This window comes from Poecilia formosa, unplaced genomic scaffold (assembly GCF_000485575.1).
Source record: "Poecilia formosa unplaced genomic scaffold, Poecilia_formosa-5.1.2 Scaffold228, whole genome shotgun sequence".
Classification (NCBI taxonomy): domain Eukaryota; kingdom Metazoa; phylum Chordata; class Actinopteri; order Cyprinodontiformes; family Poeciliidae; genus Poecilia; species Poecilia formosa.
Genome location: NW_006800167.1, coordinates 265,539 through 282,326, shown reverse-complemented (window position 1 = coordinate 282,326; position 16,788 = coordinate 265,539). Strand labels below are relative to the sequence as shown.

At 37.3% G+C, this 16,788-nt stretch overlaps 3 protein-coding genes across 6 annotated transcripts; 1 reads left to right on the top strand and 2 right to left on the bottom strand.

Moving 5' to 3' along the window:
- Nucleotides 1-482: 482 nt before the first annotated feature.
- Nucleotides 483-7,200, bottom strand: LOC103149436 (transcription regulator protein BACH1-like). The gene is made up of 5 exons (XM_007568607.2): nt 7,092-7,200; nt 5,021-5,278; nt 2,683-3,831; nt 2,392-2,598; nt 483-1,619 (listed from the first exon to the last, which is right to left on the bottom strand). The coding sequence occupies exons 2-5, from the start codon at nt 5,258-5,260 to the stop codon at nt 1,266-1,268; spliced, it is 1,950 nt and encodes a 649-aa protein (XP_007568669.1). The 5' UTR covers nt 5,261-5,278; nt 7,092-7,200; the 3' UTR covers nt 483-1,265.
- Nucleotides 7,201-7,266: 66 nt separating this feature from the next.
- usp16 (ubiquitin specific peptidase 16) lies at nt 7,267-13,042 on the bottom strand. Of its 4 annotated transcripts, none has more exons than XM_016679971.1 (18): nt 12,798-13,042; nt 12,601-12,677; nt 12,314-12,504; nt 12,106-12,209; nt 11,903-12,015; nt 11,315-11,547; nt 11,143-11,238; nt 10,913-11,043; nt 10,724-10,811; nt 10,372-10,453; nt 10,173-10,264; nt 9,674-9,727; nt 9,411-9,578; nt 8,636-9,290; nt 8,437-8,531; nt 8,268-8,354; nt 8,048-8,189; nt 7,267-7,669 (listed from the first exon to the last, which is right to left on the bottom strand). In XM_016679971.1, the coding sequence occupies exons 2-18, from the start codon at nt 12,659-12,661 to the stop codon at nt 7,548-7,550; spliced, it is 2,514 nt and encodes an 837-aa protein (XP_016535457.1). In that variant the 5' UTR covers nt 12,662-12,677; nt 12,798-13,042; the 3' UTR covers nt 7,267-7,547. The 4 variants fall into 4 exon arrangements, with proteins under 4 accessions (XP_016535457.1, XP_016535456.1, XP_016535458.1 ...); XM_016679970.1 differs by having other exon boundaries at nt 12,601-12,668; XM_016679972.1 differs by having other exon boundaries at nt 12,601-12,668; nt 12,826-13,042.
- Nucleotides 13,043-13,421: 379 nt separating this feature from the next.
- On the top strand, nt 13,422-16,568 carry rwdd2b (RWD domain containing 2B). The gene is made up of 4 exons (XM_007568610.2): nt 13,422-13,764; nt 13,849-13,916; nt 14,980-15,348; nt 15,438-16,568. The coding sequence occupies exons 1-4, from the start codon at nt 13,552-13,554 to the stop codon at nt 15,688-15,690; spliced, it is 903 nt and encodes a 300-aa protein (XP_007568672.1). The 5' UTR covers nt 13,422-13,551; the 3' UTR covers nt 15,691-16,568.
- The last annotated feature ends 220 nt before the right edge of the window (nt 16,569-16,788 follow it).

The following is a 16,788-nucleotide window of genomic DNA, read 5'->3' as shown; positions in this document are numbered from 1 at the left end:
AACCCTTGTAGATTAAAAAGCACATCAATTCATGGTTTGTACAATTTAAAATCAAATAGTTTCATTTGCTTTATCCATATGACAGAGGACTTTAGTGAGAAAGTGTGTGTATCTCAGTTCAGTGATCTGATTTGAGTTTCAAAAGGAGCAAGAGGCCATATGATGCTCAATTGGTCAATTTGGTTACATAAGAATATGATGACTATACTGTAATACCTTGGGCTTTATGCAATCAAACTTATATGTTGTTTGAAATCTTTGTTAGTTTTTTTCATCAACTATTCAAAAATAATGGCCTGCAAAATAAGGTTACTGACGGCAATTTGTATGAAGAAATTGTACATTTGAAGACTTTTGTATTTAATCAATAAAGTCAAGCTTTTGAGGCAGAGCTACACTTCCATCTGCTGGCCAAAGTTTGCAAATGTACAGAAAACAGAAAAAAAAAACACTGTGGTGTGTTAAAATGATTTAAAGAAAACTGATTATTAACAAAATGTTTATTTGAATTTGTAATTCATAAAACCATTTTATAAAAACAATGCTCAACATGCAAAAGAACTAACATTTAAAGATAATGCCATCAACATTAGTATTGGGTTAATGTGCAACAGTGCTTAAGACAAAAAAACATTTTTTCATTAAACAACATAATCTTGTTGAATTGATAGTATACTGAAGCATAAGGCACATTTTTATTCATATCAGATAAGTTCTAACGTTTTCACAAAACACTATCAAATTTAAAAGAACCATTTCTCAAAATGTAAGAGGATGAAAATTAGTCTGCATGTGCAATTGCATAATGCTGCTGAGAAGGTAGTTTAGCTCTAACATTTATTTGTAATCTACCGAACACTTATTTTTTTGTGCATGTTTAATTTTTTTAAAAGCGCAATGGATAATAATTTTGTCTTTAAAATAGCTATGAAGTGGGATTTAAATACAGTCAGGCTGTAATTTTCCCTGAGAAAAACTAACGTCAGTTCAGAAACATTCTGAAGACATCATTTGGGAACAGTGCATCACTGTTGAAACCATGAATACTTATTTCTGTGTTTATTGTGGAGAAATGCCCGTTAGGTTCACAGAAAATGAAATTATACATATTTGTGTTAGGATTCAGTTCCTCCATTAAAGCAGGACATGAGTCAATGAAATAAAAAGGATGTATTTGCAAAAAGAGGACTGCAGTGTAAAACGATGGTTAACCGTTTGCTTTTTGGTCGTGTAAATTTCAGAACAACACTGAGACTCACACCCAATTACAAGCTGTTGGACATGTCCAACAGCGAAGGAGCAGAGACAGGACAGCCTGTGTCCTCTGTGCAGGGTTGTGGCTCTGCAGTTTGAACGGAAACTAAAGGTGGTTCAATCGGTCCACACTCCAAAGAGGAACTCACCATTTCAACGGCAAGCTGTGACTCTGTGTTATTTGCTACAAGGCTGGGCGATGAGACGGGAAAGTCAGAAGAAGACAGGTTAGCGAGAAGCTGCAAGTGGTCCTGATTGGGCTCGATGTTGACGCTCTTACAGAGGCCACACACATTCTGCTTAATCTCTGCAAGATTTTTCTTTAGCTCTCTTTGCTCCTGAATCAGCTGCTCTTTTTCACTTTTCTGTGAGAGAGAAATAAACCACTGGTAGATTAAAAGAATTTAAAAACAGTACATTTTCATTTTTACTTTTTTAAGATTCCCTTTAGACAAATACATATTTTTTTATTATACTTGAAACTCTGGACCAAAATAAATCTGCATTCTTGATTAAAATATTGGTGTGTTACAATTACAACAGACTGCTTTCCTTCAATATTTGGTAAGATACTATAATTAGGAATATCACAGCCATCATTCTAATGTATTAGGTCAGTTAGATAGGCTGTAATTGTACCATTTTTGTCCACAGTTGGTCTATATTTTCAGTCATTGAGATGCTGAAACAGCTAAATAACCAACATCATGGTTTATTCAGGGGAATATAAAGTATTAGTTACTTAATAGGAGAGTAAAACAGAGTTAAAATCAATAAAGTAACGTACCCTTAAACTGAAGTAAAGTTTTAGGTCTTTTACAATTTACTTAAATATAAGATCAGCTTTGTGTAAATAATCACTCAAAGCAATGTGACAATGGTTTAAAAGTTCATAAAGTAGCATTTGCATAAACCAAAAATGTTTTTGGAATAGGAGTTATGTTTAGATGCGATAAGTGTAGTTTGGTCTTAGATTGATGCCAAAAGAAGATGCCAGGTGGATTATCTACATATAACTACTTTTACCCTTTTATCAGACCTGAACTATTTATTTAATGTGAATGATGATCCTATCAAGTGTTATGACTAAAACCTTGATTTATAATAAGAAAGCTGAAGACATAAAAGTGAACTTACTAATTTTTTTATTTCACATTCCAGCTGGTGTATGCTGTCGAGCTTCCTCTTCCGACAGCGCTGTGCTGCAACACGGTTTTTACTTCGCCTGCGGACGTCGTGGACAAACTCAAGCTGTTCTTTTGTCAGGCGATGGTCTCTAAGGAGCTGTTGGAATGCACTTCTGCTCAGTTCAGAGATCTGCTCCACCGGGAATGGGAGCTGAATCTATAAAATAAAAGGCTGAGATGTTAGATTTACTTTTATCTATTTAAACTTATAGAATAAAAATTGCCTGTCTATGACGATGACCTCTGCTGCTCTTTTGTGATTGGCCTCAGTGTCCCCGTCTGTTTCCAGCTCACTTTCATCCCCAGAATTGAGTGGGGAGGACATGCAGGGACTCTTCTCTGCTTGGGAAAAGTTGTCAGCATGTGTACCAGGCTCGTCATCTGTATCAAGGTCCCGTAGGAAGGGACAGTCGCCTACGCTGGAGTTCAGATCCAGGTGTCTGAGCCAGTGAAAGTCTGAGGCCTTGGTCAAATTGTTTTGGCTTGCCGAATCAAGGGATGGCGGTGGAGACTGACCTGGACACAGGTCAGACCAAAACCCTTTAGCTAAATGTTCGGCCACTTCCCTCTCTACGCGGCTGCGCTCTCCATTCGCTGCCTCTAAGCTTTGGGGGTTTAAGGCAGGTCCTGATAACTCGCCAGCACAAACCTGACCCTGCTGTAATACTGCTGTACAATCTTCTGCCGTTGACGTCTTCAGTGGACAGGAGGCTGGGGTACAGCTGGCTTCAGCACCAAGCGTCTCAACAGTCGGTTCATTATCTGCGCTTTCTGGCTCAGTGATTTCTGGCGGATTCTCATCCCCTGGTGTTGACAGCTCACATCGTGCGTCACACCCTACCACACTCAACTCACTTCTATCACTTACATCTCCCAGCTGTAAAATGTCTTTTTCGCAAAAATGAGAGGAATGATCGGATTTGTCGGGGCCTGGGCACGGCAGAGACAACAGGGGGCACACGCCATTTGCTAACTCTAAAGATAAGGGAGTCATTTGCGGCCCACAGTTCTCAAAACAAAAGTGTTCCTCCCCACTGTTTGTCTGACCCTGTGTGCTCTGAGGGCACTGTGATGAGAAGTCGGTTTGCTCATCACCCCCTGAAGGCGCTGAGCTGTTTGACTCAAATGATTTTGCATGGCTACCTTCTACACAAGAGTCCGAACTGGTACCGGGCTCTGAGCTTCGACAGCAGCTCTTACTCCTGACCTCCTGCGAGGCTTTCTTACTCTCTAAAAACTTGGGGATGAGGAAATCAAAGCAACCTGACTCCAAGTTGCGAAATCCTAAAATCTCAGCACTGGTATGAATGGCATGGATGTTTTCTTTGGTGAAAAGCAGCTTTGACGTGTAGGCAAATTGAAGCAAGGGTTCAAACCCCTCTGCGGTCACCTGTGGAAAACAGACATTTGTTAAACCAGAAGCATCACCGCCATAAGAAGCTGAAATAAAACTTGGCTAACCTTGTAAAGAAGCACTGGTTATTACAATAAAAATAACTGCATTTATTTATTTTTTTGAAACTTTAACATAGCATGCTCTTAAATACTGTCAAGTCACAACCACAAACTTCCATGCATTTTATTGGGATTTTATGTGATGCACCAACACAAAGTAATTCATAAGTGAACAATTCTGCAACCTCTGACCATTTTCTTCTCATATGTTAGCGTGAATTATCTTACGCTGACCAGTTTTGATGCTTCTGCTGAAAAAACTTGTCATTGTATGTTGCTTCTACTATTTTTCATTGTGGGGTTGGTTTGTTTAGGTGATGCACAGTGTTGGTTTCCTGACACATAGCACTGTGCAAGAAAATCACAAAGTTCACGTTTGGTCTCTGATCAGAAGTAAACTGATAACAGTATCTTTGCTGTGGCTCCTACATGGTTAGCAGCAAACTGCAAATGAGTCAAGTGTATTTGTATTGCACATTTCAGCAACAAGGCAAAGTGTTTTACACCACAAAAACACAACACAGTTCCCAATTACGAAACAAGAAATAAACATTCCATTTTGTCAAATGCCACCATCAAAATCATCAAACATATATACATCAAATATATTGATCAATGTTCCAGGTGTTATTAACATCAACTCTAAAACAGTGGGTTTTTAGTCAGTGTTTCAGCAGTTTTGCAGTTTTCTGGAAGTTTTGTTTTCAGACTAGTGGAACATACAAACGGAAATATGAGTAAGACTTCTTTCTGCTTTGTTTTCATAATAACTTCCTTCTTCCCTCTTTTACAGAAAAGGCAAACTCCAGGAGACGGGGATCTTTGCAGCTTCCCCAGAACTGAATGTTTAACTGTCTTGTCGTTCTCAGGAAGTCAGTTGGTGGACAGCTATATCTTGGAAGTTTGTAGTTATACTGTAACCCACCATGAGAAGCACAAAGCTTGGAATGAATAGCCATGCTTTGAGTTGGTCCACCACATAAAGTACAAATGTGGACGTTTGTGGTTGCAACATGATCAAATTCCTCAATTGAAAAACCTCAAACAGGTTATGCTTTAACATAATCTACAGAACATAACTAGCAGTTTTATAAAATCATTTAGGTGAATGCTGGCGGACCAACCTCTTCAGGTAAGGTGATGATGGGATTCTGTCTGGTGACACTAATAACCCTACTGCGAAAGTATTCGCTGCATGAGGCCAGGACCGAGCAATGGGCCCGAAAACTCTGGTCCTCCACCAACAACGTCACGTCGCACAAGATGTCCTGCTGCCTCTGCTCATTCAGACACTGGAGAACGTGGGCACTGTGCAACGCAGACTGAAAGGTGAATGCTGATGTGCGAGGAGTTTGCAGAGTCATGGTTCTCAGAGGCTCAGCCTAGGAGGCAAAAATAGCTTCTTGTAATAGTTTTTAAAAACAAGACATGCATAATGTCTTAAATATTATTTCACACACAATGAAGTGAAGCCAAAATTCTATTAGGCGAGAATAAAGTAATATTACAAGTCGACAACAAGCGATGTGTGTAAAATGTGATTATTAAATCATTTGGGATTCTCTGTTGTTTTAGTTCAGTTTGAAAATGATCTTTTTAAGGTAAATTCCAGAATAACTACAGGATCTTTTTTTATATATAACTTTCTTCTTCATTTCATGTAACTTCTTTAACTGTCAGCTGCTTGAATCTTTTACACCTTTTCAACTTGACTAAACACTTTCTATGGGGGCTGAGATCAGAACTTTATGATGGTAACTTCAAAACATTCACTTTGTTGTCTGTAAGCCACTTTTTAACTTAATTTTGTCTATTTAGAAGAGCTATTTGTCTATTTGTGACCCAGAATGGTTTTATAAATTTGGCAAGCTTCCCTCTATTTCCTCCTACTGTAACAATAGTCATCATGACTCCGTGGGAACCGATCCATGTGTAAAAATGATCGCTAATGCTTCCTGAACTTCTGTTTCACAATTCAAGCCTCATAAATGCTGGCATTGTCATCTGGGAATTACTGCCATCAGAGAAGAAAACACATCCACTGATGGAATAACCTGATCATTCAGCATGTTCAAGTATTCACCAGGTCCAATTCTTTGGGCTCATAATGTTGCAGTAGCTGCTAAATAGTGCCTATTTGCTTAGGCACTATTTGATGACTTTTCTTTGGTCATGCACTGTTATAATGTAATAGTGTTCTTTTTTTATCATTGCTTAGTCAGTCAGGGTAATGTTTTTTTTTTTTTTCTTTGTATATAAGAAAGCAATGCTAAAAGTCAGTAACCTTTAATGACCTGCAAATATTGCAGTCTGATAACGGCAAGAGGTTTTAAACAATAAATGCTATTGGCTAAGAGGCATTATCTTCTAGCTGAGGTCGATTTCATAATTACAATCAGCATTTTTTTTTAGTCCCTCGGCTCTAAGTATAAGCGGGTGGATATAACATTGTTTTATTCACAAAATATGCTTTATCAATATGCTTCAAAAGTTTGTTAATATTTTAAACATTTTGATATCTATTCATTTTTCTATTTCGATTGTGATTGCGACATACTCTATTACGTCATAATCAAGATAATCGACAGCTTTCGGTTTCAAAGTCATAATCAAAATAAACTTATGGCAATACATTAAGAGTATGACAAAATACAACGCATTTATGTTCTACTGCTACTACTGGTACCTGTAGAGACACAAAGAGAACAAACAGCTGATATGTTTAGATTAGATTAAAAATACAAAAGAAAAAAAAAAGTAAATATTTTATACAAGAAATCTGCGGTTGTTAATACTATGGTGAACATACCTATTTGAAATTAGTTGCAGGGTTATCAATGTGTACTTGCCTGCCCACAAAATGGATTAAAGTTTAACACTTCAGCTTTAAATAAGTTCAACAGCAAAAAAAATGCTGACTCATGTTTTGCCAAGAAGCAAGAGTAGCAACGGAAAGCGCCGAATATCTGAAAATTCTTCAGACTCCTACGTATTTCCTTTCAAAACCAAAATCTTTATGACATTTACAGATTCATGAATGTTTACAAAACGTTTTTTTTTTATTTTTTGCGATAGGCGGGCCACACCGTTAGCTTTAACTACATCTTCCTTTCTATTGTTGCCTTAAAAAAGGAGCATCCGTCAATAACTTTAAACGAACGATGTTTATTAGAAAAGAGTTAAACATTCACTGACCTGCCATGTTAGATGACTGACACTGACATAAGTAAATTTGGGAAAGAGATTGTGGTCGACCGAAGCTGGACTTTCCTCTTATTCTTATCATGTGACATTAGAAACAGGAAAACCAAACAGCGCTTACTGCGCATGCTCAGTGAACGTCAGAGAACGACTGCACACAAAAAGACTCCGGTTTTAAAGCTTTTAATTACATGAGAAATTATCATAAAAATAAACGCAGGCATTTATAGATTTCGTAGATTATCATTCGTCCCTCATTTCCCAGTTGGCTTAATGTGTATTATGCTGAATATAATGACATATTTAGCAGAACAACAAGTAACTCAAATATTTTTTTTGTCAAATATTCTTTATGCAAAACTTATACAAGTCCTAGATAGGATTTCTTGTGCATGGAGTTGAAGCAGCAAGTCGGTTGGTCTTTCCTGAGTATATATATGCACAGTTAAATTAGAGGATTCTTTCGTAGAACAGGAGGTAGGCTTGGCAGCTCTGAACTTTACTTTCACTGACAGGTTGAACACTAGTATCACTGATATGGAACCAGGATCCTCTGGGAAGGTCTGTCTCTCCTGAAAGGGAAATTGTTCATTACTGAATGTAATATACCTTGCAAAAGTAGACATTAAAAATGAACTTTATGTGAAAACAAACACAAAAGTAGTGTTTTACTGTAGGAAAGTGATATGTGGTTTTTAAATTACTGTAGAAATAAAAATCTATGAAAAAAAATGTTTTACAAAATGTGGCATATGTTTGTATTCACACCCTGGGAGATATTGCTTTGTAGAATCATGTTTTGCTGCAAGTCTTTGAGTATGTTTTTCACTAGCTTTATATTTTAAGATTTCATGGAAGACTGTGATTCAAATGCAGAAGAACTTCAAGGGCACCAATACTATTTTCAGAAACGATCTGTTCTACTGACTGACATACTCAACTGCACCTACCTTGTTTACCATTTGATGAGGATTTTAGAGAGTCGGGTCGAGTTTTTACATAGGCTGTGTAATGACCTGACCTCATAGTCCCACTGTGCTCTACGACGCCATACAGGCTGTACAAAATCTGAGTGTCTCCTTCAGAAATATTCTGTGTGGAACAAAATATTTGTCAGTAATTGCAAAACTGCTTGTTTTCAAAACATAAAGAAATATTTCCAGCACTAACCTTGCATTTGGCTGCACAATAGGGAGCAAGATCCAGAATCAGAGGAAACTGAACGTGTCTGTTCACTTTACAAATGCTGTAACCGTTCTACAGGAAAAAGACAAAGGTTATTATTATTATTATTATTATTTTAAAAAAGGCTTAAATAAACTTTATCAAGCTGTCGTACCTGCTGAAATCTTTTCATATGAAGGGTAAGTACAGACGGTGGGGAGGAGATCAACATTTGCTTCAAGGCATCAGTGTAGATGTTCTTTTTAGATCCTAAATCCATAAAAACATAATAATGATTTTTTATTACATTTGGTCACTTTTAAAAACACTAAATATTTGTGGGTCATGTTAGTACGACGCATAAACCTTCATACCTCCAGTTTTTTCGCCTTTCTTATGTCGCTTAGTGCAAGCGACACACAGCAGGCTATTGTTCTGTGTGAGCGTTTCCACTTCGGTGAACTGAAAAAGACACGACTGCACTGAACACTCTTGTTTCTCTGGGCTTGTCCTGGTGGACAGGGTGTTGAAGGCCAGCTCTGGGTCTTGGTTTATTATGGTGTACTCCACTTCGTCTTCACTCTCTTCGGCTGGATCCATGGAATCGAGATCCTCTATGAATGCATCATTCAGAGTCACTTGTTGCAGTTGATCTGCCAACTGTGTGTCCAGTTCTCCTTCCAGATCCGTGTTGGACGTTTCGTTACATGAAGTGCTGTCGTGCGAGTGTTGCTCCTCTGACAAGACAGTAAAACGGTTGCTGACTGACGAGTCAGCTAATGAGACATCGTCACTCGGTGAATCCTTGTCTTCCCCGTTCTCCTGCTCGACATTCTGATCCTGCTCAAATTCACAGACAGGTTTAGGATCTTGTTCGTTCAGTGAGACTTCCTCATGTGGCATTTGGTCAGCATTCTCTGTGTCCTTTGCATCTTCTGTAACATCAATTTGGTCACCGTCTGCGTTGCTTGGAGATGTCAGATTTCCTAAAGTTATTCTGGTTTCAAGCTTGTGCTGACGTTTCTGATGCTAAAAAAAAAAACAAAAAAACCCCACAATGTATATTTAAACTTATTTTTACACACCGGAAAGATTAATTTATACAAAAGCTCCAAAAAAAAAAAGACGCATTTGCAATTAATGAAATACCTTTGCTTGCTTCTTTGCCTGCTTTTTAGCCTTTTTCTGTTGGTACTTGCTGCTGCCCCCAGTTGTAGAATCGTCATTCTCGCGGATCAAATCAGAGCCGTTTCTCTCATCTTGGCTTGATTCACTGGTCCTAGGCAACACTTTTTGGGTTTTTTTCTTTCTGTACGCCTGCAAGAGGTTGTCAAAAAGACACACAAGCATGTTAATGGAAACATCTCTAGGACAAATATCAACACACGGTCAAAGGAAAACATTTGATTCACCTCATCGGAAACAGGAAGGGAAAGATCCAAAAACATCTCTGTGACAACAGACACCTGAAAAAAAATTAGAGTAAATTAATTATTATTATTATTATTATTATTATTATTCTGTACAGTGATATGGAATATTATATTTTGTCATTTTACAATCAAAAGCTTCAATGTATTTAATTTGGATCTTATGTAATCATAATTACATTGCATTATGTAATTTTGAAGTGGACAAAGTGGCAGGGTTTTCCTGATGGTCAGAGTTTATGAGATGGTAGAAGAAACTACAAACAGGCCAGATTTGAAAAATAGTGTTCAGATATGACTGAGTTTGGTTTATATTCTTTTATGAAAACTTTCAAATACCATATACAATTTTCCTGCAAATTCCCAATGACCGTTTACTTTGTGTTAGCTAGCATAGCAGTTAAAATCCAAATAAAACACATGTAAGTTTGTGACAAACTATGGAAGAAATGTGAATGAGTTCTGTGCTACAAGTACTCACCGTTTTGCACTGCTGGCACATTATCGTGCTGGTCATTTCACCGCCAAAAACCTGATCCACAAAGTTTTTAGGAACTCCATTTTTCTCATACTCTTTAAAAAATAAAATGTAAGGAAACACAGTTAAGACTACTAAACCAAAATCAAAACATCGATTTTGATGCATGCAAGATAGACCACACCAGGTTTAATCAACTTACCTTTAACTGCAGCTTTTATCTTGTCTTCATCTGTAACTTTACTTGACTGTTTCAAACTCTCTGCTATTCCCATGCTTACTCTCTGCAGATAAAGTTTAGACATAAATTATGAAAAAAATCATAAGTAGAACACAGTACAGATTACGAGTCTTACAGCCAGACTCAGTAACTGTTTTGTAATATACATATACATGATTATTTTGTGTACTAAATATGGGACATTATAATGTTCCATATTTATTGGACTTATAAGAATCACTATTTACAAATACTGTGTCTGGTGTAGCATAGTTCCAGAGGAAACTTTATTTCTGGTTTGACATGAAGGGAACTCCGTTAAAAACATGCATACTTTAAGTTCCTCAGCTCTCATCCCATCCAGCAGGTAGCGGAGAAGCTCCTGGCTGTCTTGCTGCTGAAATCCTTTAAACCTGGCAGCCCTGCAGAGATTAGAGGAAATGATGAACAACTTCTAATGCATCCAGGGACAGAACCAAAAGTAAAGCACAGCACTTCCAACTTAAATAATAATGACACTTACTTTTTACAAACTTGTGTGAACAACTCGCGCGGCGTTACCACACCCCTTTTAGACTCCTGGATCTCATTGAGTAGCTTACACATAGCCAATGTAAGAGACCCAGGCTGGTCTAACTGCACTAGGATGGGCTCCTGCACTCAGAGTGAATAAATATGTTTTATTAGTGACGGTCTAAAAACTGGGTGAGGTCTACGTGGGTAATGAAGTGGCTGTGCACAGTGAAAACATACCAGATTCAAGGAGGCGTCGGGTTTAATGTCGAGGCTCATTTTCTCTTCTGTTACTTTGTTGAGAATTTGTCTCAAGAGCTGAGTTTGAGATAGATTCTGCAAATGGACAGTGATGAGAATGATTAACTCCGACTTCTCTCGAGACTAAAATATGCTAAAGGCACGGCTTTACCTGCAAGACTGCGTTAAAGAAACACGTGTTTCCAAGATTGCTCAACCCTTTCACTGGAACACTGCAGCTTTCTTCGGGTGCGCTATGGTTTTGGGGTTTTACAGCATTCTCCTTTTTGATGTTTTTCTTCCGCCTGTTGCTGCCATCTTTGTTCTCATTGTCCTCACTTTCCTCTGTGTTTACAGCTTCAGTCTCTGGTTTAATTTCCATCAGATCCACATCCTCTTTCACTCCTAAATAGGGAAAACAATTTGGTCATACAAAGTGCATGTCATTTATTTCATTGGGCTGAAAAATTATGACTTTTCCTGTCCTCTCTGTGAACAAGTGCTTTGTCTCCACAAGAATTTTAAAGCCTCCCTATTATTAATAGAAAAGATGGATGACCTTTAGAAAGAGCAATTAAGTGAAGATGTAGTCTTTGTAGACTACATCTTCACAATAACTTTATTCTCCGCATTCAGGTGGAGAATACTTATTTTTTTAGTAAGTCTTCTAAACATTAAATCTACTAAAGCAATAATAATAATAATAAAAACATTTAATCCCATATTTGCATAAAACATCCAGTTACTCACTACAACCTACTTTTCTGAGGTCTCTTCATGGGATCTGTAGAAAATTGTTTTTTCAGGATGGTCAGCAGCTGTGCCAGTTGCCCTGTACCCGAGTACTGGACCTCATCATCACACATGTAACACCTTGAAGAAAATAAAATATATAACAAATGGCCGGTGGTTTTTTATACATTATATTTGTCCCTGTTTATCACACACAAAAAACATGCTCACCACACACTCCAGTTGTCCAAACCGACCACCAGGCAATGTGGATCTGACCGAGGAGTTTCATAATGCTTGATGGCATGCTGGTTCTCAGAATTTCTCCCACATCCCTAGTAAGAAGCAAAAGAGTAGTCATCTAAAAAGATTTATACACTGAAAAAAAATAAATAAAAATAAAAAAAATCAGTGCAATAAAGACCTATTATAAACCCACCCTATGTCCACATTTTAAGCACATCCATAAAGGAACTGTTTCCTCTTCAGATTCCTCTGACTTGGTCATACTAATATTTTCTTTATTGTCCTCAGGCTTGCATTCTTGACATCTCGTCCAATCAGAAACAGCAGGCAGTTTCTTTATAAGAGTTTGGTCAGTGCCTTTCCTAATATGTCTGCAGGATGGACCTATGCGATAAAAAAACAAACAAAAAAAAACAAACATTTTTATATTTTTCGGGAGGTTATTAAATAACATCCAAGTCATCTGACTTCAAAATGTACCTGTGAACTCAACGTCTTCATCCTCTCTGCAGCTCCTGTCTTTCCCCCTCTTCTTTCCCATTCTTTACCTAAGTCAATTAATTTAGTGATGAATGTCAAAAGAGACAAGGTTTACCTAAGAACGTCTACAACGAGTCACACAACACTGTAACATTTCAAAAGAACAAATGTGACAGAAACTCTTAAAGTCAACTTACTGTCGCACACAGAGGCTAAAGCCTTTACCGTTTTCAGTTTCGTTTACTTTGTTCAGCTGGGCTCTTAAGTCCGGACATCATTAACTTATTTTCGATAATAGAAACAGGAACGATTAGACGTATACAAAATACATATAACTTTGGATCAGAGCGATAAGGTGATTTGATTCAAAAACACCAGATGACACACATGCGGCCAGGAGAGGAACAAAAATGTGATGTGTGTGAAAGAAGCCACATGAACTTCCGGGATCGAACGTGAATGACGCCCCCCATATTGTGAGTGGCATTTTTTTATTGAAGAACGCATACACGCACGCACACACAGTATATTTTAAAATATGACCATTATCTTGAAACTGAGTCAAATTAAGTGAATAGATTTTCACAGGTAGGCCAAGCACGCAAGTAGAACTATTTAAATGTTTGTCTCATCGATCAACATGCTACACAAAATGAGCATACCTTTTTGTTATATAAATTCTTAATCAAATAAGATTAACGTAAGCTAATGTGTTTGTTTCCTTTGGGAAAGAAGCAAATATATGCACACTTGCTTTCCAAAAGGAACCAATAAACCACTCACATTATGGCGGAAGTGTTGACGGACCGTTAGTAATGGTCGACTACTTCCTGTGTGCGCCGTTTGTAAATGTCCGAGTTGAAATCTCCGGGAGTTAACTAGAAAATTATTTAGGATTTCGAGGTCGGGTTAATATAAATGTAACTCGACGTCACAATTTGTTTTTAAAACATGTCTTACATGGAGTGGGCCGAGTCTCAACTCGCTGAAGTTGAGCTGCTAACCAGCATGTTTCCCGGTCAGGACGAGCTGGAGCTCACCGACCAGCTGGCTTTGGCTGAACTTAGGAGCTACGTGGAAAACTCGGCTTCTGGGGAAAAGCCTCCTCCCTCCAGACCCCAGTTTTTCATCAAACAGAGACTGGACTCTTCAGTTATGAATGAGGTAATAAGTGTGCAATGATAAGCTAAAAGTTGTTAATTTATAAAGGTTGATTATTTAGTCTTTTCTATTTTAACTTGTTCTTAGACAGAGTTTATTCTGACCTGTGCCTATCCGTCTGAATATCCCAGTGTGTTACCTGATATAACAGTAAGGTAAGCATGTCTTTGGTTATTAAAATAAATGTTAAATAGAATAGGTTTTGGAAAAATGACCAAATGCTTACAACATACTTGATATACCTTCATACTGCTTTCATAGTTTCTCATTACAACCATAAGTCTCATTGAAACATGTCATTGGCTGCTCATGTGGTAGAGCAAATTAAAGTAGTGACTAAAAGTGAAGTGGAAATATAATTCTACATGGTTTACAATCAGTTTATTAATTAAGTATCCACCAGACACTGTGTCATTCAATATCACCATACAGCTGTTCTTTGAAGGTCTAAGAGGTTTGTTTGAGAATATTTCTAAACATACAGCCTGAATACCAGGGAACACATCAAACAGGTCGCGGTAAAGACTGAGTGGAGACAGCAGGGTTAGGTTCCAAAACAGTGTCCTAAAAGTTGGATACACAAACGCACAACACTGGTATTTAGTTCTATGTTTAGTATAATGATGTTCTACTTCTAACTAAATAACTCTCATGAAACAAAAGTGGAAAATAGCAAATGCTACATTTCAAACCATACTGTCATTTTGGGGGATTGGCAAACATTTTCAGTTAGAGTTTAGCATTTTCACAATAAATCACAATAAAGATAAACTGTATGATAGACTTCAATTTCTACCATCCATTCACTCTGACTGTATTTTTGCAAGAAAAAAAAAATATTGAAAAAACGTTAGAATTTAAGTGTGTATAGCTAAACGCATACACCAACTAACTTTCAGCTGCATTTGCAACAAATGTTCTGTAAAATATTGACTCAGGGGAACTGAATACAATTTCAAACGACACTTTTCAGATTTGTTTTTGGATTTATATGATCCATTTATACATCTACTGGCTTTCTTCCTTCCATTCTGACTGGCTGAAAATATCTGAGAACTGGAGAAATATGAGTTTGGTAAACTATAGAATCTTGACGGAAAAATGTTTAGGACAAGGATCTTGCAATGAATCATCCCTTTACTTCACTCTAGCACTTTCTTTGGATCTGTTTTCCAAAATGTATGTATTAATTTATCAAATGTTTTATTGATGGTCTAGGTGTTCAGCTCTTAGCAGGGCCCAGCAGACAGAGATCCAGACAGATCTCAATAAGTACCTCATGAAAAACTGCCTGGGAGACTTATGTGTGCTTGCTGCAGTGGACTGGGTGAAAGAAAACGTGGTACATTTCATTAAGAAGAGCTTATCAACAGCACCGGCTCCTAAGCTGGAGTCTGCTTCTCAACCTCCGCGAGAAGTTTTCAGTCGACTGTGGATCTACAGCCACCACATCTACAACAAGTCAAAGAGGAAGAACATTTTGGAGTGGTCAAAAGAGTTGGGCCTCTCAGGATTCAGCATGCCTGGAAAGCCTGGCATTGTGTGTGTTGAAGGTCCTCAATCTGCCTGTGAGGAATTTTGGTCCAGGTGCTTTTTTGATTACTTCTACTTTTTGAGAATTTTGTAACAGAAAAAAAAGATTGCCATTTGTTAAAAAACTACTTTTTTTATTTCAGAGTGAAGGTTCTGACATGGAAGAAGATCATGATTCGACACAGAGAGGATATTACCCTTAATCGCCAAGGCGACAACAGCAACACTGTTGAGAGTTTAGACTCCCTCCACAAATTCACAGGCTTTGAAGAGGCGATGTTTGACCCTCATGGGAACAGAGGCAATCACATGGACCTTGGACAGCTCTACCAGTTCTTAAATGAGAAGGGCTGCTGTGATGTCTTTCAGATTTATTTTGGCATTGAAGGCAGGTAGCAGTCAATGTCTGTGCACAGGTTGTGATAAAAGTAAAATAAATTAATTTATATATTTTTTGTTTTATTAAAGCAGCTCCAATGATAAAAATACAGAAAGAATTACATTGACATTTTAGAGATTATTTCCTTATTTTGGCAAAACTAAAGAAAACGGATGGAAATAAAAATGATGGCTCACTGGCAGATCCCCAGTATGTTCCTAATATTAATTTCCATTGTTTTTAGTTTTATTTTGATGCATGATTTCCATTTTTAAACAAGCTGTTCTTACAGCAAAATCTCCTTGTACTGTATGAAATGTCTTTATAGATATTTGCTGAACAATTTGTGAAAATCAGTTTACAGTATTAATGTGTTTTAACTTGTAAAAAAAAAAATCATTTTTAGCACAATTGTTTCAAAGTATAGACATCATTATCCAGATTTTTACCTGCTCACTGAAAATGTATTTTAGCACTTCGTTTTCAGATTGACTACTAAATGCCAGAAAGTCCTGTTGAATTAAATTTGAACAATTATTAACATTTTTACATGAATGCAAAGTTTTAATTTACAAACTAAAAGTGTCCAGCAGATGGCACTAATAGACAGTGGAAATGCAAACATTGCATTCTGAGAACTTGGATTATACGAACTCGAATATTTGTAACAGTAGCCATGTGGTTGTTAAATTTTCATTTTGTATAATAATATATTAATCCAAATCAATGTTGCATATTTCATTTATGGTTAACAATCCAGTTATTTAATCTGGTAAACCCTTTTCAGACAGATATCCAAAGGAAGTCATTTATACTTGCATACTTAATTTGGTGATTACCACTTGTCTCAAGGTATCTTGTTGAAATAAACTATCTGGTCTTGTTGTCTTTGCATTCTTGGCATCGAGGAAAATTTTGTTCTGGTGTGATTTGGTCTCTGTTAGGGTTGCCCCATGTCGTCAAATCTGTTTGTGGTTTTTCATTGACTAGATCTCAAGGCATCGTCATGAACAAGATGTTTGTTTGGGAAACATCAGGGTCTCATCTTTGCGTTTTGCAGATGATGTGGTCGTATTTTGACCTTCAGTTTGAGGTGAAAAAGTTCACAGCAAATG